This window comes from Nesoenas mayeri, assembly GCF_963082525.1.
Source record: "Nesoenas mayeri genome assembly, chromosome: 1".
NCBI lineage: Eukaryota > Metazoa > Chordata > Aves > Columbiformes > Columbidae > Nesoenas > Nesoenas mayeri.
Genome location: NC_137541.1, coordinates 77633342 through 77660143, shown reverse-complemented (window position 1 = coordinate 77660143; position 26802 = coordinate 77633342). Strand labels below are relative to the sequence as shown.

Sequence of the window (26802 nt, the reverse complement as noted above, 5' to 3'; positions counted from 1 at the left end):
CTTGCGTCTGGTTTTGTGCAGGTCACTTGAGAGTATGACTATCTGAGTACTTATTTTGCAAGGACTGATACCTTAAAGAATTGGGACTATAATGAGGTATTATTGGTGTAATTGGAAGGACAGGCTATATAACAGGAGGAAAATAAAGTGCTTACTAAGCCACATTTCCCAGAAAGTGGGATAGGACCCAGGGTAATGGTTTTAAACTAAAGGAGGGGGGAGATTCAGGCCAGACATGAGGAAGAAAGTTTTTACAATGAAGGTGGTCTAACACTGGAACAGGTTGCCCAGAGAGGTGGTAGATCCCTGGAAACATTCAAGGCCAGGCTGGACGGGGCTCTGAGCAACCTGATCTAGTTGAAGATAGCCCTGTTAATCGCAGGGGGATTAGACTACATGACCTTTAAAGGTCACTTCAGCCCAAACTATTCTATGATTCTAGGATTTCTAAGAAATAAAGGGAAATACTGACCAATTCCTTCCAGCACATCCAGATTTTGTGACAGGCTATACTAATCAGAGTTATGTTACTATACAACTATTGGGTTGGGGTTTTTTTAAAGTTGACAGTGATAAATTCTTCCTTTCAGTTTATCAGCAAACTTAAATTGCTCAAGAAATATAATGCAAGAAGGCTCTCTTTTGCCAGACTACTTCCACTCTGGTTTATAAGCCAAAGGAATTATGAATTGTACTTACTAAGCCAGGACATAAAGCACCCTCCTTGGGCATCTCAAAAGTTTCTTTAAAAAATGAGTGATAGTGAAGAGACTGAATTTGGTGGATTTGTCCCCAGCTGCACGGCCACAGTGCAATTGCAACTCCGGCCTCTGCGCCAGCATCTCATTGCCCTCACGGCTTGCTCTTAGCTCATCCAGACTTCCCTCTCATTCCTCCCATTTAAAGAAAGCTGTTGTTGTCCCCTGGGGAAGAAGGGTTTTTTTGCTCCTCTCTATGTAAATCAGATGAAAGCAGAAGCGGCTGGGCAGTCATTCCGTGCCGCCGTCGGGGCACGTGGAGCCCGCTGCTCTCTCCCGGGAAGCACAGCCCGAGCTCAGTGGCGCAGGGCTGGACATCAACATTGCCTTTTTTTCTGCCGCTGTCGGTAGCTAACTCTGTGACCTCTCTGTCTCTCAGTTTACACATCTGGAAACATTTTTCCACCTTTCAAAGGTGTGGTGGGGATTAATTTGACTTTACAAAGTGCTTTTTGATTCCCAACTGAAAGCTACTGTAGGAGCTCAAAATACACTGATGAAACATAAATGGCTAAAGATCTTTGATGTGTGTCAGTATATTTGTCAAACAGTTTATTTGACATTGATTTCTTTTTGCTTACTCTAACTTTAGCACTAAGCCACTCCTATGTATTCCTTCTCTCTCTAGGTCTTTCTCCCTCTCTCTCTCTCTTGTGTGCACCCACCCCTCAGTAAAAGTTTGGAATAAAATACCTGCTTAAAAAGTAAAGATCTGGTTTTCAGATATTTCACTGTGCCCTGTGTGTTACACCGCCAGTATGAATATACTGATAGTCTTCAGTAGATGAACATGATAGGAAACTAACATAGTAGACATGGGCGGGACAAGAAAGGGGCAGCCTTCTAGAATAATTCTTCTATGCCACTTGGAAACACTGCATCCTGCTTCCTAGGGAAAAACAAATGAAGGATGGAAGAGTAGCAACAGACACTTTGAATTAGTTGGGTGTCCAGGTAGCAAATGCATTGCTTCTAGCAGTTCTCTGTCTCCAGTGTTCAAAATAAAAATCCTAAGTTAAAAGTGTTTTCTTTAGCAGTGTTAGTGTTTAAGCACTGCCTTCCATTCTTTCTCACAGCTTTTAACAGAAGAGGTTTAGAGTTCTATGGTTTCTGTTTCAGTGTATTTCTCAAGTTTCCAGCTTGTACCACAGATTTTTTGGAGACTGTAGCTGAGAATATTCTACTGTAGTTCTTTGTAATATGAGGATATTTTCACATAAATCTGTAGTATCTTAATAAAAAGTTCATTGAGTTACAATTCCTTTCTATGGAAACATTGATTCTTTGTGTTTTCCCATTTGTACATGCTTGTCCACAAATGCATTTAAGGTCTTGAGCTTGGCTAACATAGCAAATGGGATGGATGCTGCTCGGGAGCACAAGGTTGAAATTAAGTGAATGTAAATTAAACTGTCAAGCAAAGAGCCTTAACAGTGACACCTCTAAGGCTATGGTACAATCTTCCAAAGAAAGAAGTAGATGATTCACCATTTCAGACATTTCAATCCCATCGAGAAAGCTGTGGTAAATATATAGTAGGGAACATTCCTGCACTGGTAGGGAGGTAGACTAAATGAGCTATTACCAGTAGCTCTTTTCCATGTCTGACTGATAGATGTCTAGGAACATGTTTAGTATAGTCACCAAATTGTTGTTTTTTGTTTTCTTTTTCTCTTTTTCCTTCTTTTTCTTTTTCTTTTTCTTTTTCTTTTTCTCTTTCTTTTTCTTTTTCTTTTTCTTTTTCTTTCTTTTTCTTTTTCTTTTTCTTTTTCTTTTTCTTTTTCTTTTTCTTTTTCTTTTTCTTTTTCTTTTTCTTTTTCTTTTTCTTTCTTTTTTTCTCTTTCTCTTCCTCTCTCTCTCTTTCTCTCTCTCTTTCTCTCTCTCTTTCTCTCTCTCTCTCTCTTTCTCTTTCTCTTTCTCTTTTTTCATTTTCCTTTCTCTTTCTCTTTGTGTCTTTTTCTTCTTTTTCTTCATTTTCTTCTTTTTCTTCTTTTTCTTCTTTTTTTTTTTTTATCCCCCACTTGGGGAGCGCTGGTGACATTGGCAGAAGAATTCTTCCTGTGTTTGTGAAAGGTTTGTGTGACAGGGTGGTCCCAAAACCAGGCTATTTTCAGAGGGGGCATAGAGCCTGATAGCCTTAATCCTTTCCTAAAGCACTTTTGAGAAAGGGTTTCATAGGATCTGTCTCATGTGAGAGGGTGTGGTAATATAGGAGATACCTTTGGATTAGCTGCTACACATATTTTCTGGTCTTTTAAATTCAAAGTCAAATGATACTGGATATACTAATAGAACCATTTTTTGTTTTAGCGTATGATTCATATATTTTGATTTTTTTCTTGGAATTTTTTAATTTCCTTTCCTTATAACCACTGTCCTGGGTAGACGGAGAATTTTTACAGAATGATTATGGGAGCAAGGTAGTCTGTTCCTCTGTCTGTGTCTGCTGAACCCCTCTATAAAAAACATCTAATGACAGTACAAATGAGAGAGACAGTGAGTTGCATTTAATTCAGCTTTTCTGATATGCTTATACAAGACTTTTGCCTTTAAAAGTACTCATCAATGGCGGCAACAGAGATGGTAGTTATTGGCGATTTAAATACTATATAATTTCATCCTAATCAGGGCAGCTGTAGAGGATGTGACAGGTTGTTGCATGATGTGCTGGTGGCAGTGAGGAGGGTGGGCATGGGGAGCTGGAGAGGCACCCAGCACCCAGGAGACTTCTCTGCTTCCCCTTGCTTATAGGGGGATGTTAACACACACCTTACGGTTTCTGTAAGTGTCAAAGCATTGAGGTGTCCTTGTCATAAGTTTCTGAAAAAAAACTGCAGTTGTCTTTCAAAACTGGAAGTGTTGATTTTGATCCCTGCAAAGTGTAAGCAATGTTTACAATTTGAAACTCTTTCAAAACAGGCAGTGTTTTACCCCCAAAATAATTTGATAAAAAGGCAACAGAAAATAGATGAAAGGGCAAGTACACATTGAAGGGAGGCACCAGATCAAAGCCTGTGTATGGAATTATTCTCTGTGGCTCATTTTCCTGTAGAGGGACAGCCCTTAATGTGCAGTATATTGCAATATGCTGCTGCTCTTTGGTTCTGTTAAAACTTTACTTACAGTGAAGCTGCAAATTAAAAATCTGGCTAGCTCTAAATTTCCTCTCTTCCCTCTACCTTTTTTTTTTTTCACCATATGATGCCCAGGGACTCCAGAAAGCCTCGCTGAGAAAGAAAGGCAGCTCATGGGTATGATCAATCAGCTGACCAGTTTGCGAGAACAGCTGCTAGCAGCTCATGATGAACAGAAGAAACTGGCTGCATCACAGATCGAGAAACAACGCCAGCAAATGGAGCTGGCTAAGCAGCAACAAGAACAGGTGAGTGATTATTATAGTGGCTTTCAGCTTAAATGATTTTCTAGGAGAACTTTTCCAGTAGCGTGTCTTTTAGGGTTGATACTTTGCTCTCCAACCAGAATGTTTTTCCATTTGTTTTCTTAGTTGAAGACAAATAAAAACATATTGGAAAAATATTGCTTTAATTTGCAATATACATATAGCCCTTTGTCCTTAAAAGATACACCTTCCAGTTTAGAGGCATTCTCTTCCAACAGTGTTTTTCCTAAAAATAAATGTAAATAAGCATACAAATTCAAGTCTCCTGAATAGTCTTCCAACGCTCCTTGAACTGGCTGATGCTGAATAGGTATTAAAGGAACAAAATGCAGCTTTTGGATTGTAATATGACAAGAGCTGGTTTTGTCAACAGAGCAAAAAAGTGAGGGAAAAGAGTATAAAGCCAGTGAACAAGTGTCAGTTTTTTTCTTCTGCACTTGAGAGGCTTGATTTTCAGCTTTTGCAAATATGCCCTCCACTGAAAATGCAAACATATTTTCACATATGAACAGTTTCAACGTGCACACCTGGACACATAATATTTTATGCAAGAACACAACTTTTCTAACATATTTGCACTGTGCAAGTTTTAACAGAAATCAATGTCCATTTTTGCACCTGAACATCAGCAGAGAATACTTAGACCTTTATTTTAAATTTTGTCAGGAGTCCATCCTGATACCTCTTACATGAAAGCGTTTTGGTCTGCCTGACCATTGGTTTAATCTTGTAATGAAATGTGAGTTTCATTTTTGAGAAATTTCGTGCAGCTATGATGTTTGCATTATGAAATGTACAGAATTCTTTGAAATTTGTCATAGTTGTCATAATTCAATTGTTTGTATTGTACCAAGCAAGTCTTAAGATTCTAAATCACCGCTGGCATCTTCAGATATTTTAGCCTTGGTTTTCCCTATATTTGATTATTTAAAAACCTTATCTTAAATACTGTGGCCTCCCACCTGAAATCCCATACAGGGAGGACAGGAGAAGTGACTTATGTATTAAACTAGAGATTTTGTGTTACCATGTTGTTTACATGGAGAAGGTAGATGAAGGTGGTATGAGCAAGATTCTTCGATGAGGAGACAGCCTGCAGGAGCTATTTCCATTGCCCTACCTTTTAAAGTCACTACTGCTACAGGATAGCTAAATGATCTGAAACTGAAAAAGAAAATGGAGAAAGTGGAAAAAAGCAGTAAGAAATCCTGCAGGATTATTATTGGGATAACAAGGATTTCTTTTATTTTAAAAAATTGTGTATAATTCTGTGTTATATAGAAATTAAAATTAACACACTTTCAAAAAATGTATTGCTAAAAATTATTTTGGCTGCTTAAAGAGAGGCTCTAAAAAGAAAACATTTAATCTTTTAGATGTAGAGTCTATGAGTGAGTGTTTCTTATGCTAATAGTTTAATATTAGAAATGAAAGAAAATACCTGAGGGGAAGAATGCACAAAATTCCTCCCAGTAAGTATGCATAAGTTCCCATCTGACCCTGAGATGTGTACACATACCACAGGGGAAGAGCAGTACTCCTTCTAAATGTTTGCACTGCTGTGCTCTAGCTATTCATGACAGCAGAGCTTTTGTGACGACACAAATGGAAGCTTTTCAAGTTTGATTTTTTTAAGTTTGTGGAATATAATGGTTTGTCTCCATCAGTCCTCTGAGAACTCCAATTTGGTTCCGTTACTGTCTGCTTTTTCCTTCTCTGTATGTAAAATGTATCTACACTAAGGTTCCCAATGATTTAGTCAATGGAGGGGGAGGATGGAAGTCCTTATGGAAAACACACATGACTTTGAGAGGAGAGTTACGACGACTCCACCAAGGTCTATAAATTAGTGTCAATGCCGAGCTGTGTAGCCTTGTACTGCCCCCTCCATTCCTTTCAGCTGACACACATGTTGAAGAGTCAGTGATTTTCCCAATACCAGTTCCAGTCTGTGTCTGTTTCTGCATGAAGGAGATACACACACTAGTACCTTCCTCTTGGGTGTTAGATTTCCTTGAATTTTATAATAAGTGGTGCCAAACATAAGAATATTACTGTCCATCCTACTTTTTTACCTCTCCTGCCTTCTCCTACTATTTTCCAGTTTGTCTGCCAGTATTGTTCTTCCTTCAGCGAGCTGGAGCAAATAAGTGCTCACTTTCTGGGGATTTTAGCAGTGCCATTTTAGATAGTAAGGGAGTCGAGATTTTTGCGTCAGTCCTTCCCTTGATATCCAGCACAGCATTTTCTGTAAGATTCTCTTTCATGCTGGTAATAGTTATGAATTGCTCTTGAACATGAGCCCCTTGCCTCAGCAGCAGCCCAGACACCTGCCACCCACACTCAAAGGTTTCTTAGCTTAATACGACAGTCTAAAGAACTGAACAGGCTGGAACCTGCCCATGTACCAACTCCAGGAATTATGACACCTATCTCATGTTTCTTCTGTGCAATTTCTCCACAGATTGCAAGACAACAGCAGCAGCTCCTGCAGCAGCAACACAAAATTAACCTTCTTCAGCAACAGATCCAGGTCAGAGATTGAATCTCCACCTGTGCCCTCCACCCGTATCTCTCTTTTCTCCTTTCTGTTTCCCAGTGTTTTCCCTCAGCCCTTATAGTTTCTTTAAGAATCTTTTCAGATGACTTACGTCATATTTATGGAAACACATGATGATGTTACTTGTCATTAAGCAAAAAAGGACAGTTTCTGAAAGGTGTTGTATGATTAACGTGGTTCCTGTAGGATCAGGAAGCAGATGTGAGAGGAGCTGGTCATGTGAGAAAGGGTTTGCAGGACCAAATCCTCTTTCAGCTGGAGATCATGAGTGGCAAAAGCGTTGCCAGTACAACTTGGATTGGAAGGGGTCTCCTATAACTCTCTTTTTGAGGTTCTGCAGAAGCAGTTCTGTTCAGTGATTGGTAATCATGAGTCCCTCCTTCCCTCTGCCCCAGGTGTTGAAAGTCTGGAAATTGTCAACACTTGGGGTGAAGCATTGTCTGAATGAAAAACTGGTCAAAAAGGTTGGTTAGATTCAGGAGAGCAACTGTGTGGGTCCTAGGTATCCAGAGGCTTACTCCTAGTAGTAGGAAAATGTTGTTAACCCAGCATCACTGGTAAACTCTAACCTCTTTTTTTCTTTAAGTATTCAGAAGTTTCTTTTCATGCCATTTACTGTATTTCATTAATTTTCTTTCATTTGTGTATATGCATGCCCCTGTTTTGGGAATTATGCAAATCAGTTTGCCCTTTAAGGTTTTCACAGTATTCCAAAGGAGGGGTTTGGCATTTTACAGATTCTAGAATCATGGTAAAATCTATGGCTGTGTAAGTGTGCAGATATGTATAGAGCATTGCAAGTCGCTGCGGAAGTGGATGCTATGTTCTGTTTGTTCAGTAACAACAGGATTTTCCTTCCAAAACTTCTCTTTAATGTTTCAGAATTAGTTGCCTGAAATTATGAGCCATATCTGTAGCTCATCTAAGAAAACTTTAATTCCAGCAAGAATTCTGGGAAAAAACCCTGTCTCTGTCATTTCATGGGATATTCTGTCAGTACCAGGACTTATATAACTATGAAAAACTTCAGGAGAAGGTCCATCTCTCTGTTATAAGACAACTTATATACAAGATGTGCTTTGCTGAAAACAGTGTCGAGATTGGTGAGGTCTGGCTTGGTCTTGACCTCTGTGGTTTTTTTTTCTCCTTTAAATATTTGTCTGGGATTTTTTGTTACTGCTATATCTTTAATAAGACTTTAAAAGGAAGACAATAGTAGAACCTCTACAATAGCAGGGACAGTATTTCTATTTTTAGCATTTAGCTATGGCAGTGAGAGAGGAAGTTGTTTTCTAAGCAGTGAATAAAAAATAAATTGAAGTAACATAATTTGACCCCAACCCTTTTAAGTTTTAAAGCCTTGTAGATAAGAATGAAGTATGTCGTTTTTAGGATAGTGGAGAACACTGGTTATTGATAATGAGATATAGAGCCTTTCATCTCTTGATCCCTGGTCCAAGTTTGACCTAAGTCAGTAGTAAATGAAAGTCAGCTAGCTACCATCTGATACAAGCTGCAAGTCTAAGAAATTATTTGGAGGCCTGTCTCAAGGGATTTCAGATGAAATATTGACCCTGCCAAGGTCAGAATTTCACCTCCAGGGTCCACTTCACACAAAACCCATCAGATTTGGGACGCTCTCCTTTTGGGTGATCACGTGATAAAGGTCAAGAATGGAACAGGCAGAGAGACAATACTGTCCTCTCATTCCCACAGAGATGATCTGTTTGTAGTGAAATTTTGATTATACTGTCTGCCTCTTGACAGTTCCGCAGTCTGTATTGTTGCATAGTCTCATGAACCCTGGTTGCAGTCCGATTACTGTGGAGTCACTGATAGGGAAAAACATTTAAAGATTAAAAAACCCTTATTGACAGTGAATACAAAGCAGAACATTTCTTCTCAGTTGCATGTTTAGTTGACTGTTGTCAGATAGAAGCCTTTGTGTATAAACAGAGACAATGAAATCACCCTAACATGCCCACGTTTAAAATGGTCTGTGAGTTTACAATCAGGTTATGGTAGGTGGAACAAAGCTGTGACATGAATGTAGCTGTGAGTTCAGCTTTTCCGGCCTTGCCCTAATTAATCTAACAGGCTTCTGTCACACTGGCCCAGAGTTTTTAAATAGCTTTAGATTTATTGACAGGGAAATATTCCTACAAAGTCTGGATAACTGTTTGACTTATGTGCAATTGAATGATTAGGCTGCAGTTATGAACACAACCTATTTATGACAAAGGACTCATTTTACTTGAGCCAATTTTTTCTAAGCTTGTAAGAGTTGCCATAATTCCACGTAAATTATTGCACAGGAAAAAAAAAAGCTATTGAAATATTGTATTGAAAACATAATACCCTAAGGTTAAAAAAAAGCCCAACCTGACTGACCCCATGATTTATGACTCCTTTCTCTAAGTGCGCTAACTTGGAAACAGTTCCCTCTCTCCTTACCCCAGCAGACAATCTCCGATACATGCATAATACAGAAGCAGGGTAGACTGCAACGTGTCTCTCCTCCTTAGAGGACTGCAAATGCTGAGTGTAACTGCAGCTCAATTAAAGTAGCCACTTCGGTGATGCTGAAGAAAGATGAGCTAGCTGCTTGAGCTTAGAAAAATGTACCTGGCACATGAGTCTCTAATTGACATTATGTCTTTTTCAAGTCCATCTCTTCTGAATTAGCTTGAAGGAGGTTTCATTAATGCAGAAGACAAACAGCTTGTCTTTGTATAGGGAGTTAATGAGTAAAGAGATAATCCTAAACTGGAGAAAAGATGCAGATTAATTTAAATTTAAGAATCCAGATGACCTCACAATGCTCAAATGTGATCTGTACAGGTTTTGTGTTTTGGCAAATGGTTCTAATATTTTTTTTTCTGCTTTTCAGGGTGTTCTAGACCTAATTTTTGAAGAGGTTTGAGTTTCTCTGAATGATTAACTAAACCTCCCCCATCTTATTTTATGGCACTTCGGAATGCATTCTCCTATGCACACCGCTTTCTGTTCTGTTTAATCCTTGTGTGTATGTGTATTGAAAAGGTTTTTGCTTTAACAGTATTTGGAGTCTTCTCCCATCCACACCTCAGTCTTGCTGTTTTACCAGAAATGAAACTGGAATGTGTGTTCTGTCCTTTTAACGTTTGTGCATCAACAGCCCTAAAGATCTCGGGCTGTGTTACAGAACAGCTCTGTAGTGATCTGCAGCTGTAGAACAGGTGAGAAAAGAGCATGCGGACACCAAGTACCGCTCAGCAAGTTCTTGGACTAGAACTGATTTTGTCCTTCGGAGTCTCAGAGAAGCTCTTAAGGTGACATCCCGATCTTCTTTTGTAAGGCCACGATTTACTTCTTGGTGTCCTTGCCCTAGAACATGGCAAAGTATGGGGCGCTGTAGCTGTCCCGTCAGGTGGGCAAACTGTGAAAGAAACTTGAAGATTAGTTAGTCCTTTTTCATGATGTTGAGCTAGTCCCAAGAACATCAATGAGCACGTGTGGTGCTCTGCCTTGGGAGGTGTCCAGAATTTTGTGGATAGTGCAGTTTACACCTTCCACTTGCTCTGAGAAGATGTCTAGCCCAGGTTGATGACCAAATAGGTTGCTTTGAAGCTTGGTGATGAATGTCACTTTAATTGAATTATATTTAAAATGAAATATGCTTGTTAAAGTTCATAAAGCAATTCATATTCAGTAGGGCACTGTTGATAAAATAGGTCAACCTTGCAGCCTAAATTGTGATAAAACTAAGTCTGCTAATCTCACAGTTCTATACAAAGCTTAACAAAGTTTTACGTTTTTCCCTCAAGCTCCAGCTCTTGGAGTTGTATGATGACAAAAATGCAAGCTTTCATTTCATCAAAATGTAAACTTCCAGCTCTGATATTTCCAGGCAAAATCTGAAACCACAAGCACTACAAATTCCAAAATTAGAAGGCAAACAAAACAGAGGCCAAATGTTGTTTTTTAAACTGTTCTGATTTTTAGTCAGAATTTTTTTGGAGAGCCCAACTCAAGATCTTGGAACACTTTAGGTTGCCAATAATGTAAAACTAAGATCTCAAAGCAGCAAGAAGCAACAGTGCTGCTTTACAATGTCTCCAGCATTTGAGCCACACTTTTGTTTGACTTTTTTAGTTTAATACTACCAGTATTTGGTTACTAATTTATATTCATTTCTGGATGATGTACTTAGCCCAAGAACTGAGTGCTGTCTGAAACTCGAGAGTAAATTCTGCCAGACAGCAACCATTTGATGACTGTTTTAATAGAGGGTTTTCTTTTTACTTCAGAACTAGAGACTTGTCAGCAGTTGTTCCATGGTGACACCTTTTCTGTTAGAAAGTTCAGACTTCTGAAGAATGAGAGGATCCTGACTAAATCCCAATGCAAAGCTAGAAGGGTGCCCCTCTAGCCCTCCTGGCTTGCCAGGTGGGTTGTGACTCCTGGCTGGATGGTGCAGGCAGCTCCAGACCTTGGTGGCACCTGGAATGTGTGCCAGCAGGCCCAACTCCCAAGCAAAAAGCTTATGGTGGTCTCAATGGCCTCAAGCTTGCAGACCTTTAGCAGCTTGTCTGATGGGGAGTATTGGCACCGCGGCCCTCCAGACTCTCTGCCCCTTCAGGTTGCAGGCTTCCTGACTTTCCTGAATCCCTCAGCTGCCCTGGGTGTTCTCCCTGCTCCAAATAAAGCTTTCCTTTGTGGGTCTGCATCCAGATTTCCATCCTCCCCACCCGCTGTCAGCCGGCCGTGTCCCTTTCCCCATGAGTTGCGTTGGTAGATGGAGAGGCCTGGCTGCACTTGTATGTTCCCAAATCAGAATATTCCCATTCTCATTAAGTTCTGAGGTTTAAGGTGTTGTTCCAATTTGGAATGTAATAAAATCTTCAACACTTGGAATTTCCTGTAGGATGGTTAGTCCTTTTTGTAGCCAGATCTATTTTTCAAAATCTAGCTATGTTTTTTGGGGAGGAAAGAAGGATTTGGTTTCTGAGTTACACAGAAGTTCAGAAAAATATTTCTTAAGCTTAACATGCAAAGTTTTGAAATGACACAGTTGTTATTGTCAAAACTTTCCAGGCAGCAAGAGGCTCTGGGTTGATTCCAGCCTTCCAAAACACTGGTAAAGAGACCAACTTCCAGAGTGGTTTAGATATCATAATTTACCTGGACCATTATCAATTGTGATCATTTTTGTTTTTGTTGTTTAGATTTGTTGTTACTTTTGAACTCCTCAGTTGAGCAATCATTTGTTACCCAGATCTGGCTGAATGATGTTCTGGCCTATTTGCGTTCTCTTTGTTTGAGAAAACATTGAGATTTTCATTCACCTATTTCATATGGAGTTTAATTGTAAAGAGCACCAGTTGCTCTTTCTTGTTGTGAGAAGACACTGACCATGTGACTGTACATAAAGAAATGTGAAGATCTGTTCCTTGCACAACCAGTTTGCATTCTAAATTGTACTTCAAACATGGCTCGTCCTTTCATTTTCTGTCTTCTGCTGGAAAGCAAACTCCAGCAGGCCACTATGTAAGCTGAAAACTTGGAGTACTTTGTGCCTGTAAAAAGGCTAGAGATCCTTAACCTTAATCCTTGCCCTGTTGGTATCTCCTCAGTGCAACCATAAGAACTTGTGAAATTTCTTTCCTTGGGCCCAGCTTCTTGCATGCCTGTAACCCAGAGTTCTCTAGGAGGCTTTAAAGGGCTGTACATGATGAATCCTTCACTCGAGATACAAAAATGAGCAACCACTGCACAAGTGCTTGCTTACAGATTAAGTAATGTCTGTTGCTTCTGTATCACCACTTTTCCTGAGAATTCTGATTTTCTAAGAAGTCAGTGACAGCAGAGCCTTGCTTCATGGTGCTACGACCCCTCCGCGAGCCATTGCACAGCAGAACTGTGTTAGTTCTTTCGTAATTAGAGTCCTCTTTGCATATCAGAGAGAGGTGAACACAAAAGGTTTCCTTGGTAGACAATAAAGCTGCTGAAGTGAGGGCCTGATCCAACTCCCACTGAACATAGAGAAAAGGCTCTTATTCATATTAGTGGGAGTTTAATGAGACCTTTCTTCAGTAGGAAACTGTGAGAAAGTATCTTCCTTCTCACTCTGCGAAATGTTTTCAGAACAGGCTCCGTCCACTGAGGCCGTTTGTTTTTTTCTGTTTTCTTTTTGCCAGTGTGGATATGACAAGCTGTGACTGCACAGTCAAACCGAACAGGCCTGTAGACTGGGGACATTTTGTCCAAATTCATCATGTGTCAGTAGCAGCTGTTTTCCTGCAACTTATAAACACGGGCATGCTGGATTCAGTGAGACAGGCCCAAGGAGGAGTCACACTGCAGCCTTTCCCATGACTTTGCAACCTCTTCCCAAACAACTGAGGTTGCCGGCAAAGAGGCTAAACAATTGTTTCTCACAAAAGCTCTGCAGCTGATGTCCTATCAGTTATCAGAATAACTCGCCTGTCCCTTGAGCAGGAAAAAGCCTCTGGGAAATTAATTATTCCAAAAAACAACCCAACATCCCCCCCCCACACACACACAAAAAAAAAAGAAAATACAAGGTTGGGGGAGGAAATAGGGAAAGGGAGGAGTGAAAAGAAAAATCTAGGCTAGCAGTCAGAATGAGCTAATTGCTTACTGGCTTCTCAAGTTCAGCAAATAATGTGTGTTTGGCTGAAGGATGTAACGCGTGTAGTTTAGAGTAACTTATGGGCCTTCACTTCCTTCCATTACCGTAAAAGTTGAGCTACGTAAAAAATTGCAGAGGTGTTTATCTACCCTTCTGTGCAGAGCAACGTTTTGCACCAGTGTGCTGTGTTTTTGCTTCCAAAGATTACTCGTAGAGCAAACATCTACAGATAATTTGGTCTCAGGCCTTTTCTGCTATCTTACACAATTCAAGTTTGCTGACTGGTGTAGTTGCACCAATGCAGACAAGGTGAATCTGCTTGGGATTTGTACAGCTTGAATTTATTGAACTTGCAAGGGCATCTTTTTATCAGATAAATCAGCCTATGCTGAGCAACATGATCGCAATGGCACTTGCTGATAATGAAGCTTTCTCCATTGTTACCAGTCCAAATGTTCTAAAATTATGAGATTGTTTAGAACTTTGTGAGTTTTTTCTTGCATCTTCCTTAATTTCCTTTTTGCTACTGAGTTTTCAATGTTCCCATTTTCCAGTTCTCTCACACAATCACAAGAGAGGGCCAGAAACTTATCTGTATTTTTTTTAAAAAAGGGGGGGGGGGAAGAAATAACATCACCCAAAGAAAACCAAACAAATAAAACACAGAACACTGAACACCCAAAATAATCCAGCAGCTAGGACTGTAAGAAAAATGCCAGCAGTCAAATACAGTGATCAAATAGAGTGATCGCAGCTGGCAACATTGTATTCCAAGGCCTCATCTTGGTCTCTCTCCCCTCAGCAAGCGTTCTCTTTATTTCCAAGGCCCCGTCTTTCCTTTTGTTTTCAGATCCCCCCGCCAATTCAGCATCTCTCTGAGGCAGCCCACAACATTTACCACTTGCTTTCACTTCCAGCTCCCTGACACTGCAGTACTGAGCAATCTTCTTTAGGCAGCTGCCCACCCTTTCCCGCATCTACTCCTCATTTTTGCCAACCGTCCCTTTTCTTTGCCCTCCTTGCCATTATTTCCACAGTCATTTCAGTGTCTGGTTGGCGTTGCATTGGCTATAGAGTGTGCATGTGTCATTTGGTGGATGTTTGTGTTCAAAATGTGTGGGGTGGTGTGCCCGTGTACACGTGAGCGATGCTCACGTTTTTGCACCCGTGCAGGTATTTACACAGCAGGCAGCAGAAAGGTACGGGAGCAGAAAGTACCGTGGCAGTTTCTGTAAGTGACTTGGGAAGATGAACATGAACTCTTTATGGCTGTGATCCTGTCCGTATGGAGTGTGTGTAGTCATGAGCGCTTTTGTTGTGCAGCCAAAAAAGGCTGCTGCTGCTGCCTCTGCAGTAAGGTAAAGCAGGAGATAACAATAAATTTTTTACTGCTGGCTGGCGGAGGTGTTTAGGATGTGTTTTCTTTATATCTTCATCCACCCCTAATTGAAGATGCTTTAAAATTGAATGACTAGCAGTCAAAACGTGTTTGCTTCAAGCTGAGAAGAAAAATGCTGGTGTCTCTGCTTCCAAACTGATTGCGCTTTGTACACAACTGACAGCCACAGTCACTTTGAGTGACTGATAAGTGGGAAGCTTTGCCACTTATCAAGGAACGCACGCTGAAAAGAAAGGACTGGAGCCGTTCAGATGCTTTGGCATGTTCAAAATAACATCTCACATCAGTCAGACTCAGAGGCACTAGGAGACATTTCAAAATAAACTTTATATCTATCTATCTATCTAGAGGCAAAGATTCAATTTAACAGACAAATCACTGTGTGGCATCACATTGGCTCTGAAAACGAGAACATCATTATAAGGGTCGCCAGTTGCAGAATGATTCATATAGCTGCATAATTTCAGAGTGGTTATTGTAGGGTCTCACTCCCCAAAACAAACCTAAATTTGAAAATTCACAACTGCATATCATTCTGGTGATTCCTCTAAATTGAGGCATTTCACCCCTATTGGCCAAGCAATATTTAGCTTATATAACATGTGACATCATGAAACATCCCAAAGAGAATGAAACTCTAAGTCAAATTATGATCTCATTTACTTCCGCTTTGGTATTACGGAATATGTGTGAGATTGCTTGATATTAACTAAAGTCACAAATCGGTTATTAGGGTTATTCAGGAGTTGCTGTGCTTTTCAGTGATGCTAAGCATGAGTAGAAGAGGGAACATTTTTTTGGTAACATGTTCATTGGTGATGCTATTTGGTGCTATTTATATTATGAGATTTTGACCTGCAGGAGGCGAGGTGTGAGGGTACATTTTCTTCTATTGACTCTCTAATGACAGCAGTAACAGCCAGTGTAGGGTTTGGTTGGTCCACTGAAGGTGCTGATGTTTCAACCAGGCTTAGGAAGCATCATAGGAGTTAACCTGTTATAGCCATCCCTGCAAAACATTGTGTAGAAATACAAGCACACATCATACTCAGAGCTGAGATAGAATGTGGATCTTCATGTAAAATGGGAGAATGAGGTACAAGCAAGTAGTCTGTCATTCCCGTAACTGGAATTTGGACATATGCGTAGTGTTGACATGTCCACTAGTAGTACTTAAACTAAAAATGTTGTCATGGCTGCTGCCAGGTTTGCACCTCTTGCCCTAGCAACATTGAGAGTGCCGATGTGTAAGGGCCATTATCTTTTGTTCTGATTCTAAGCACTGCAGCTGGATACCTAATTCTGCTGAGCTTGCACTATCTAAAATGGTTGTTTTTCTATCCAAAGAGGCTATATTTGAGAGACAGGTTATGTTTGACATTCCAAAGTTGCTACCAGCCCCTATATTATCAAGAGGGAGAAATCTGAGGATCATTTAGTTTCTACTGACAATGACTTGCTTTTCTGATTCATCTCTTGCCATGTTAAGTGGTCACGACTTCATTTTGATGGCTCATTCGAAACGGAGTACTTGAAACTCTCTGCTGGAATAATGGCTTAAAATGATTCAGAGGGAAAAGTGTGATTCCACCTACTAAATCCACGGCACTGTCTTCACCTTCTTGGATTTTGCTGAGACATCTGGCTGATGATGCTTTACCTCTGCATAGTTTAGGTGACAAGATGAGCTCACCATTGGTGGTAATACCATGCAAGAGGCCAGAGAAAACCATTTGATTTTCATTGTGCACTTTCTGTCAGTTATCTGCTACTGAATTGAATTGTATAAATTAAAAGTGGAAGGTGATTACTTGTGCTTGGTATTTTAAGAAGAGTAAATGAAACAGTTTAATCACTTGAAGGATAGTGATTGAAGGGGCAATGTGAGCAAAGCCTGAGAAAGCCTGGAGAAAGACAGGGAGAGATACATTTGACTTGTGAAAGTCTCTGTTGGGCAAAGATGAACTAGGGAGTTGCAGATCTCATGCCAGCTGTCTGTATTTTGTGTATTGTATTTAATATCTATTTAAGTTCAACTTCCACACAAGAAAGTTGAATAAAATGTGTATTGGGTAAACAATTGTAAGGAACTACTTCAGATTTTCATTCCAGTTGGTTTGAAATATGCTTCGAAGAGGCTAAGAGTGTATGTCAGAGTTTCTTGTATGTAGACGTTAAATAAAATAATTGAAGTTCCAAGGTAAATTTAATAAAGTTATAAAAACTAAAATGAAGACTTATATGAAAGGTAATAATAATAATTAAATGGGACAACTTGAATTCACTATTTAGAGTTTATAAATATTTGACACAGAGAGGAAATTCATTTAAAATTGTATGTACTACAAAATAGTTTTTATCAGGTTTGACTTCTTTGAAAGACAGTAGTGTTCAGCAAATTACTCTGAAGTTGAAACAACAATAGTTGCAACAAAATTGTTCATAGATAGCAATTTAAAATGAATTTGGACAGAAATGATAAAGAGATTTCTATACTTTTGTATGCTGTGAAAATTGTATACAAAGAAATACATTATTTAGGTAGTGAAGTAAGGCATTTGAAAATTACAAGTGCCAGAATTAGGTTAAATAGGTATCTTTATTTTATTCCCATGTATCTCTGTCATACATATTGAATAAAAAATGGTGTTGTGGGGGAGTAGAGTTACACGATAATATAATTGTAGACTGTACTCACAAGAGGGAAAATCAAAATTATGTTGACAACCTTAATTCTGTCATTTCCTAATGTCTGAGTCCTTGACTTTTCATCCAGAGTAGTGTTGTTTTTTTAACTGTGTTTCTATGTGGGTTTAACGTCCACAAAAGCACATAATATGATACACCAACCATCTATAATGTGTTGTCAGCTCAGCTCGAACCCTGAAATGTCCACATGGGAGAAGTGCCAAATGTCACTTGAGTTACAGGAGAAATGTCATGTTCTCCTGGGTTGGCAGGAGAAAACATTTCTTTGACTGTAGTGGACAGGAGCCCATACTATGAAGTTCTTCTCTTCCTATATCTCATTTCCTTTCTTCCTCCCCTTTTATTTTTTTTTTCCTTTTATTTTGGTCTCCATCAAAATAGAGATGACTTTTTTTCTATTGCTGTCCTCCTTGGAAAGAGAAGTAGATTGCTCGAGTGCCTTTGCTGAATTTGGGCTGCCTATGTTGAAAATGGAGTTTGGCTCTTTCAACACCCTCCATTCGGTCCCCCTTTTCTCCCTTAGTGGGACTGGGACCAGATCGGTTGACAATTTGACATTAATCAGTTCTTTTCTGCTATTTTACCACGCTCTTTATGCTTTAGCAAGAAAAACGAGGCTGAAGGTACAAAATTGAAAGCCATAGCCCTTCTAGTTAAGGAGTCTCTTGCTTTGAGTATTTAATGGAAGCCTGTTGAAGCATTTGTCCTTTTAAAGCTCTGTGTGGTGAGAATGTTTTCTTATCTTTCCTACTGCGTGTAGAATCTTGTCTGTGGCTTAAGAATTACTGAGCTGCAGTGTGTCAGTGAGAGGGGCTTTTTTATATACTGTGTGTAATGAGTTCTACGTTCTTAACATCCTTAAGAATCACTTACATCTAACTTAAGCATCATTTCCGGTTTCTTTAGGCCTGGAGTCCACATTTGTTGTCTAGGAACAAGTAAGCATATATTAAACAACTGATTGATGACATTCTCACTTTATACACACGAGTAAGCTGCCTTATACCCACGTAGGCACACATTTTCATGCATGCATTGCCCCAATCCAGATACCAATTACAAACATGATTACCTTTCTGGACATCGATTTTTAATCTCTCTAAAGGATTTAAGGAGGAAACAGTAGGGATGTTTTCCATGTGGGGGCCACAGGTTATTAATACTTTCTGAATTATAGCTGATCTCACATGTGAATTGTTCAAGGCCTTATGAATTCTTCAGCCCTGCTGACAGTTCCTCTTCAGCTGAAATCATAGCAAATACAGATTTTAGATCAAGACACAGATGATCAAAGTATTTCCCAGTGATACGGACAGACTGATGCATGCACTAGGAGATATAAAGTAAGCACAAATGGACTCAAATTATTTGAAATTAGAACACTTCAAGGAAATAAAACTTCCAGGGTTTCATCTTTCTATGAGTAAATCAGTATCCCAAGCTACCAACTTGTGTAACATACATTAAAGACACCCCTATAAACATTGCCTGTGTTCTTTCATAGGACCCAGTTCTGGCAGCAGGAGGTTTCCCTGAGTAGTTTAGCTCCCCAAGTATGTGATAGGTCCAGGACTTTCTTTGCCATTTTGTTAGGAAGTGAAGTTTTGGAGAGCTGATATATTCTAGTGACAGAAATTAGAACTGTGCTCTATTTCTTGTATTTCTTTTGTACTTGAGACAAAAGGCAGATTTGAAATGCTGTTTTTCAAGAATTTTAGCTTTCTGTGTCATGAGTTTCAGGATATTATTTAAGTCTGCTTCCTTTGTATTATTTCTTATTGCACGGTTAAGAATTCTTGTCTTTTTGGTACAATCAGAATAAAGAAATAAAAATTGCAATCAGTTTACTGATATAGAATTCTGTATTCTATGTTAATAATATTCACACTTCTTACTTAAAAAGAAACACATCCATTTTAGGTGTTCTTCACATCCCCTCTGTGTACTGAGGTGGATTTGTTGAAATCACAAGTTTGCTTTCTGCGTCTTTTGTGGGGGTTGTTTGAGCTCAGTATCCTCTTAGCAGAAACTCTTGCAAAGGCCCCGTGGGAGGAAAATTGTCCATTGTGTTCTTTTGAAAGCCAGCTATCTTTTTTCCTGGAGCTGGGCTCAAGCAAGTTTATTCTTCCACTCAGGGATATCTTAGAAGGTTCCTGTCCTTTCTGGTGCCTAGGAAGTGGAGCTCAGATAGGTACATTGTATTTGCTGCCATCATATAATCTGTGCAACTTCCCTGCAAATATAAAGAATTATGCTTTCCCCAGCTGTTCATTTGATAGGATTCTAGCCCTTCATTTAGAGAAAACTGTGCTTCTCCGATTCACATTGTTTGAACCGTGGCCTCCCTTCTATACCTATTGTTTGTTTTGTCTTTTTTTGTTGTGCGTAACAGGTGTTTCTTTCAGACAGCCGAGGCAGCAAGGCAAGGGCTTCCTTTATGGCGGATCTCTTGAGACTTTGATTAAACTCTTCTTTGTGATAAAAATGCCACTGCCTTCAAATGAATTGCACATGTAATCTGTATTTGCACAAATGCCGTCCATCCCTCTGCCTTCATTGCTGAAGTCTGTCGCTCTTTTGGTACGTGTGTTTGCCTTTTCTCCCGTCTTTTGCCACAAAACTGATTCCTTTGTACCTTCCTGAGGCTGCACTCCCCTCAGAGCCTGGATGAAGCCATGGGAATGGTTTAAAAAGAGCAAACTGTTTCTGCAAAAAGAGCTCCCTTTTCTTCCAGTGTTTCCTATTGCTGCCTCCACAAAAACCATCGTCAGACGGCTGGGAGCACTGTCCTCGGAGTTTCCCGAGGGGGAACTATGGGTTTGAAAGTAGGCACTTTTTTCTGCCTCTAGTGGAGCAGGTCTCAGTCCACTGGGCTGTAGGTAGCACAGATATTTTCCTGCCTGTCTTATTTTTTTCTTTCACATGATTTCACCTGGTGTTGGGGAGCACCTGCTGCCAACAGTCTGGGTTTCCTGGCTTAGGCCTGGGAGTACGTCAGGGAGGTCTGGTCACTTGTGGCAAGAGCTTAGGTGTGTTGTAAGCAGAAGATCTGTGTAAATCAGTACCCCATGCTACCAGCTTGTGTAACATACACTTAATAGTCTTTCTAGTTTTTGTTTAGAATAGGGCTTCCACACTCTCCCATATGATCCTCTTGACTCTAGATGGTAAGACAACCAGAGAAGCAATGCAAACCAAAGAGGGGCAAGAGGCTGATACTGTGTTTTTTAGTGTCTCAGTTGGCCCACGCTGTTCAGGTATCCTGATGGAGTGTTGCTCACCTATAATGCATTATTTTCATGCACTTCTCTTTATACCAGGACGTTTATTGGTTAGAAGCCCCAGGGGTGAGCAGATCCAAATATGCATTAGTCAGAAGAGATGTAATGGATGTCCTGGGAGCTGTGCCAAACAATTAAGAATATAGGCGTAATGATTTACAGGGTAAGCAAAACCTCCAGAGAAAGCTACATCTGTACAGGCTGCCCTATGAATCTGCAGAAGTCAAATAACTTGCATCATTTCAGCCTACCAGAGATAACACATATCTGGGGAACGAATGTGGATGGACTCTTGCTTTCAGTCTGAGACATACCTTCCACTGATGACTTTCTGTTGTTTTGATCAGTTGTTAGAACTTCCCAAATGTCATCTACAGTGCCTCTGAGCTCCTCTCTATATAAAGTCTGTTTTTTCCTCCCGGTGCAGAGCGATCGGCAGTTACAGTGGCAGGGGTATCAGCACAGCCTAGATGTGACACTAGCATTGTATCTATTTTAGTGCCTGACTTTGTGACAGTGGCAGCATCTGTGGAAAATATGAAGATAACTGTCAGAAAGCGTGTTTGAAGGGTGTTTAATTTAGAAACAGTAACCCCCCCCTTTGCCCCCCCTCCCCAAGCTGACATTTGCTTTAGCATGCAGTAGTTAACAGTGGAAGATGAGACTTTAATAATGCTATATAATATGGTTTCCTAAATCAGTTCTTTCTCTTAAAATGTGTTGTCTGCTTTTGTTAGTGGTTATTTACATAGTGCAATAAACATAGTTCATTACATTATTTGACTCAAAACCCATGAACTTTTATTTTGTCTTAACACATAGATGTCAAGGGCCTGAAATTCCCTCTTCCTGTACAAGTGTGAAACATCATAAAATCAGAACATGAACAGTTAGAGACACTTCGTGCTGAAATAAATGACCAAGATGCTGAAGAAACTAACAGGATGTAACAGTTATACCAACTTCCACACAGCTCCTTCTCTGTATTAATTTTCTTCATGTTCAAGGAACCTGAGCCACTGTTTTAATACATCAATAGAAAAAAAAAAGGAAAAAAAAAATAGACTGCTTTAAAAACCCGAACTGTTCTGAAAGCAGCCATTTCTTATGTTCAGGCATGCAGACTTAGCTCACAGACCGCTCTTGTTAGAGGATGGGGGCATTTTCCAAGAGCCTCATGCCCATTTCTGTTTCAGACATCATCTCCCCATTCCTTCAGGAGGTGCCCTTTTGTAGGAGGTTAAGCCTTCTTTCCACCAACAGGAGACCTGGGGAGGCTCTCTCGGAAGCCTGTCATTGCTGTTCTTGGATTTCACAAGACAGCGATGCTTCCTGAGACACGTGTGAAGCTCACCTGCCCAGAAAGATTGCGACTCAACAGTCTGCTTTAAGACGGCTTTGCATGCGAAAGACTGATTTTCTTCGTTTTGGGACTATCACTCAATGGAAGTGTCAGAAATATGGAAGGATAAAGACCGAGTTACATTAAAAAGAGAAAAAAAAGCACTCTGAAATTATCTCCTGGCTCCATGTTTTCCGAGGTTTTGCATTAGCGGGGACGAAGTCACGGTGTGTTGACACAGTCTAATGTGCAATGACATAATACCTGGAATATGGAGACAGCGAGAGGCGCAAAATCAAATTTATCTGAGTTTTCACAGGAAAAGAAGGGATTAAACTTTGCTGGTTAAAATATGGCTGCTTTTTTTTCCTTTTTTTTTTTTTTTTTTGTTAAATAAAAACTATCCTAGTTTGATTGAGATAAACCTACTCGGATCTAATTCTATCTAGTCCCTGGGAAAAGTGGGCTTTAAGATGTTGAGCCTATTTGCCGAATCCCTTTTTTTAGAAATAAAGATTAGGGTAGGAAGTTTGGTCCTTATCTCTAAGGTTCTTACTGCTTCAGAAGGAAACTGAAATACATGAAGGACACTTTCTTGAACTCGTGATTTGTCTTCACTCAGATTATTTCAGAAAGCTGCGGCAATGTAGATTTCCCACAATGCTTGGTTATTTTTGTTTTACATATCTTAGAGGAACTATGATAAATTGTTGTTACTGCCTATTAAATAGTAGAAAGAGATGTCAAAATACTCTAGAGAGTTAAAATTCACATGTTACTGCATTACATGGAAACTTTGATCTAGAAGCATCATTCCCCATTTCATAACTGCCAGGTGTGATTTTTCTCTGTCTTTTCATCCCTTGTGGTTACTTATAGCACTACAAAATAACATTCAGTTGCTAAGTTTTACTTGCGTTTCAGAGCCTGTTTGCATAGATATTAGTGTATGATCCAGATCTTATGTAGCACCATCACCACTGGCTCTTGGAACATTTTTCTTTCTTTCTTTTTATCCTTTTTTTTCTCTTTTTTTTAAAGGCATCCTGTTTTTCCAGACCAGGGGAATTAAGGACAGAGGGGAAGCAGCTTGCATATTGTTAGGCTGGAGCTCATTGCCAGAACCAGGAACAGAACCCAGATTGTCTGTTGTCTCCCATTGGGCCACAATACAAAATGTGAACTGGAGTGCAGAGTTATCAGAGATTCAGGCCTTCTAGGTTTTTATCTTCTGTCTCCATTTTTGCTGTTTTTTTCTATAGAATTTTCCATTTCAGTGATATAAATCGAATGCAGACCGCGATGGTTGTGGGGTGAGAATGAGGCAGGGTAGCACAAAGAAAATAATCCCTGTTACTTTCGGAGCCAGATTTGTGTTGGTGCTTTTCCGCTGAATCACATCAGTAGAGTTTAATGTGGAAAATCTGATCTGATCCATCAGTAAAATGCGAGTGTATAAATGTTAAAAAGTTTGCAAGGGTCAATTTCTGTCCTCTTTAAGGTGAGGAAACAATTTTCCCTGCATTTTTAATATTTTTCTGGTTTTAATTTTTTCTAGTTCGATTCATTGTAACAAAGCCAAGACTTTGTCAGCACATATATTTGTTTTACAAGCATCCCTTGGTTCCATGAAAACTGCCTTAAGAAATCAGAGTGTAAGGCACTTAGCAGTCATTCTGCATGAACCCTCTCCTCACCTTGACCACTGCCATGTTTCTGTTACATTGTGGCTCTGCTAAGCTGTGCTGAATGTGAGTGGGATGCCTGCCCATGTTGATTTTGACCTGGATTTATCTGCTCCAACCCAGAGTGGCTCATTCACTGACTTTCTTCTCAGTTTCTGGGTACTTAACCTGCTTTCTTGCCAGTCTCAGGGCTCTGGTTACCTAAGGCCAACTTGTTGCATTTAGTAGGTACAAATGGCTGTGCCTCAGTCCTGCTTTTCCCTTCTCTCCCTATTCTTCTTCTGGTTTTCATTTAATGTCTTGCTAATAGTGAAACCACAAAGGCAACAGTAGGGGCAGCATAAACGCATGCTCACCTACGGAAGAGTTGCTGATGTTTCAGAGTTATAAACAAAACCCAACAAGATTATTATGATAGTAAGAGCCAAGACAAGTGCTGCACACTTTGTTCATTTGCTGATTGAAACAGTCACAGTGTGACATCTTTTCATATAATAAACTGAAGAGGGAGGTGGATTATTGCATTGCCAAGGCTTTGAGTATGCCTTAAAAGAAAATATTTGGGGACCATCTGATTTTGAGGGTCACCATGTATCACTACATACCAGGAATGTACCTGTTTTGCAGGGTGGTGAGCAGGAAGTGAAATATTCAAAATTATTAGCTTCCAGAGCATTCATTTCCTTCTGATTTGGCGTAGTCCCTTGTTAAGTTCCCAAGAAATGAGAGGGAGTGCTGTCTCAATCTGTGCCTCTGTCATCGGATAGGATGTCAAGTAGTGGAGGCAAGATATATGTTGTCCTCCTTTTTTCTCCTATCTTCATAGTAAGATGCCCAGCTTCTGTTAGGCGATTGTGAGCCCTGATCCTTTCTTAAACTAATATCAAGGTGTTTTGGACTGAGTTTTGAAAGTCCTTAATCCCGTTCATCCTCCTCTGGATATATTTGGCTTGTATTTTTATAATTTTTTTTTTAACAAATCGGTTACTTCATATCTGGTAGAATTTTATTTCATAGAAACAGGTTTTAGCCAAAAGTGCCCTGTTGTTTTTTTTTGTTTGTTTTTGTTTTTGGTGTTTTTTTTTTTTTTGGTTTTGTTTTGTTTTGGTTTTGTTTTTTGTTTTTTTTGTTTTTTTCCCTTTAGACTCTTTACACTTGCATAAAGTTCTTGGCATAGCAGAAACCTCACCAAGTTGGAAATTCCATCTTTACACTTAGAATGTAAATTACTGGCGTGCCTACTGTGCTCCAGGGTTACGCTTCTTCTTTTCTTGCAAAAAGTGCGCTGCTCCTTGATTATCTCAGTGGTGTTTAGCAGTGGCATCTTAATTCATGTGCGTGTGTCAGGAATTCTCTGCATTGTGGAATTAACAGTTTCTTCTCATGCCTGATGCTCTAAATCTGCAAATGCAGTACCTGGATACTTTTTTCTTTGTCAGGCTGCTTCAGGCTAAACATTTAGACTGCCACTCCGAGTTAATTAAACACCTATTTGAAGTTAAGCTGTTGAATGGCAAATAAAATAAAATACTTGTTCCAGCCCTGCAGAATGGTTATCGAGGTTGACACAATACTTTCTGCTCTGTCCCTTTCTACTTTTCAATCTCTCTACCTGCTCCATATGTTGCTTTTCTAGATAGGGACACAATATTTGACAGACAAGAAATTACCTTTAGCAAAGGGCACTAGCTGATGTTTCAGAAAGCGTGTGCAGAAATAATGCTGATAGTCCTTGTCAAGGTTTTAAATTTTGTAAGTGGAAGAAATGTACTCTTCTTTCTGAGAACCGAGTATTTTCATGCCTACCAACTACAGCTAAAAATATTGATCAGAAAAAGCAGCCATAGATCCAGATAAAATTCTCCACTGTAATTTGTTAACCCTCCAGACTGAAAGAATATAGTGGGCTCTGCCTTTTTCTCCCCATTTGTTTGCAGTTTCCACAGTTTTTCTAAACTCCTGCTGCCATAGGAAATAGATGCTCATAGGATAGGCAGCTCTCTTTTCACAAGACAGTTATGCCTGCCTTGCTACTTGTAGAAGTATTGGGGTTTCTTAGGTAAAAATACATTTTATGACTTTGTGCAAGAAATGGAGGGATTCAATATTTGTTTTAAAATGAGACGATAAACAGACTATGGCATAAAAACTTGTACTGACACAATTTTTCATTTCAACTTTTTTTGTGAAAGACTAAGTTTTTTACTCATAAACACCTTAAGCATGAAGTCCTAGAAAGCAGGGAATTGTTCCAGCACCCATTAAAAGCAGGGATAAAATCTGTTGTCTTTAGTGGGCATTGTTTTGGGAGAATAAATTTCTGGAAGACAAGTGGTCAAGACAGAATCCTCTGGCTCTTTGTTAATGATTATTGCTTTGTTTAACATCCTTTGTATGCCGTGTGCCTTCCCAATATACACACACTCACAAACATACTTCTCTGCATTTCTGGAGTTCACTTACGTTACTTTACAACATATGCTGATTTTACTTAGCAGCCTCATGTACTGTGAGAAGGATGAAAGTGCTCTTGGGCTTCAGAGGAAAAACAGGATGAGAATTAATTCCTTGTTCAGTTGGTGTCAGAAGCAGCTAGACATATGAAAGAAATTGGGATCTTCTTAGACTGCCTGTTTGATTTTAGAGGAGGCTTAGATATTTACTGAAATTTCCAGCCTTTCAAGATTCACTCGTGAGTGCTATATTCATAGCTGCCACTGAAAAAAGTGTGTCACCAACATAATGCAGTTTTTTTCAGCTGGGCTAGCATATCTATACTATCTATATTTTGTGTGTGTGCATGTGCAAGTCAGCATTGACAATTCAGCAAATCAGTAGGACAGAAGTGGTTTTAATTGTGATAATTTTCAGTGTATCAAGTGTGGTTTGCTTAGTTTTCCTTTAGACTGTAGTGAAATGAAACAATTGTTGGTTTTGTTCACATCTTTCTTGGATATGATAGTGCTGCTGAATGTCTTCTTGCAGTGTTTATTTCTATCACAGAGGACTGGAAGAGGTGTGAATGATCTGAAGA

General features: G+C 39.6%; 1 protein-coding gene across 7 annotated transcripts in view; it reads left to right on the top strand.

Moving 5' to 3' along the window:
* Positions 1-26802, top strand: part of SOX5 (SRY-box transcription factor 5) — a gene marked incomplete at both ends in the record, with an annotated part of 299845 nt that overhangs the window by 147549 nt on the left and 125494 nt on the right. For all 7 annotated transcript variants that reach the window (XM_080364054.1, XM_080364052.1, XM_080364051.1 and 4 more), the window contains 2 exons: positions 3968-4140; positions 6623-6691. In XM_080364054.1, coding sequence (XP_080220180.1) covers positions 3968-4140; positions 6623-6691 — 242 coding nt within the window. The remainder of the gene's footprint in view (positions 1-3967; positions 4141-6622; positions 6692-26802) is intronic.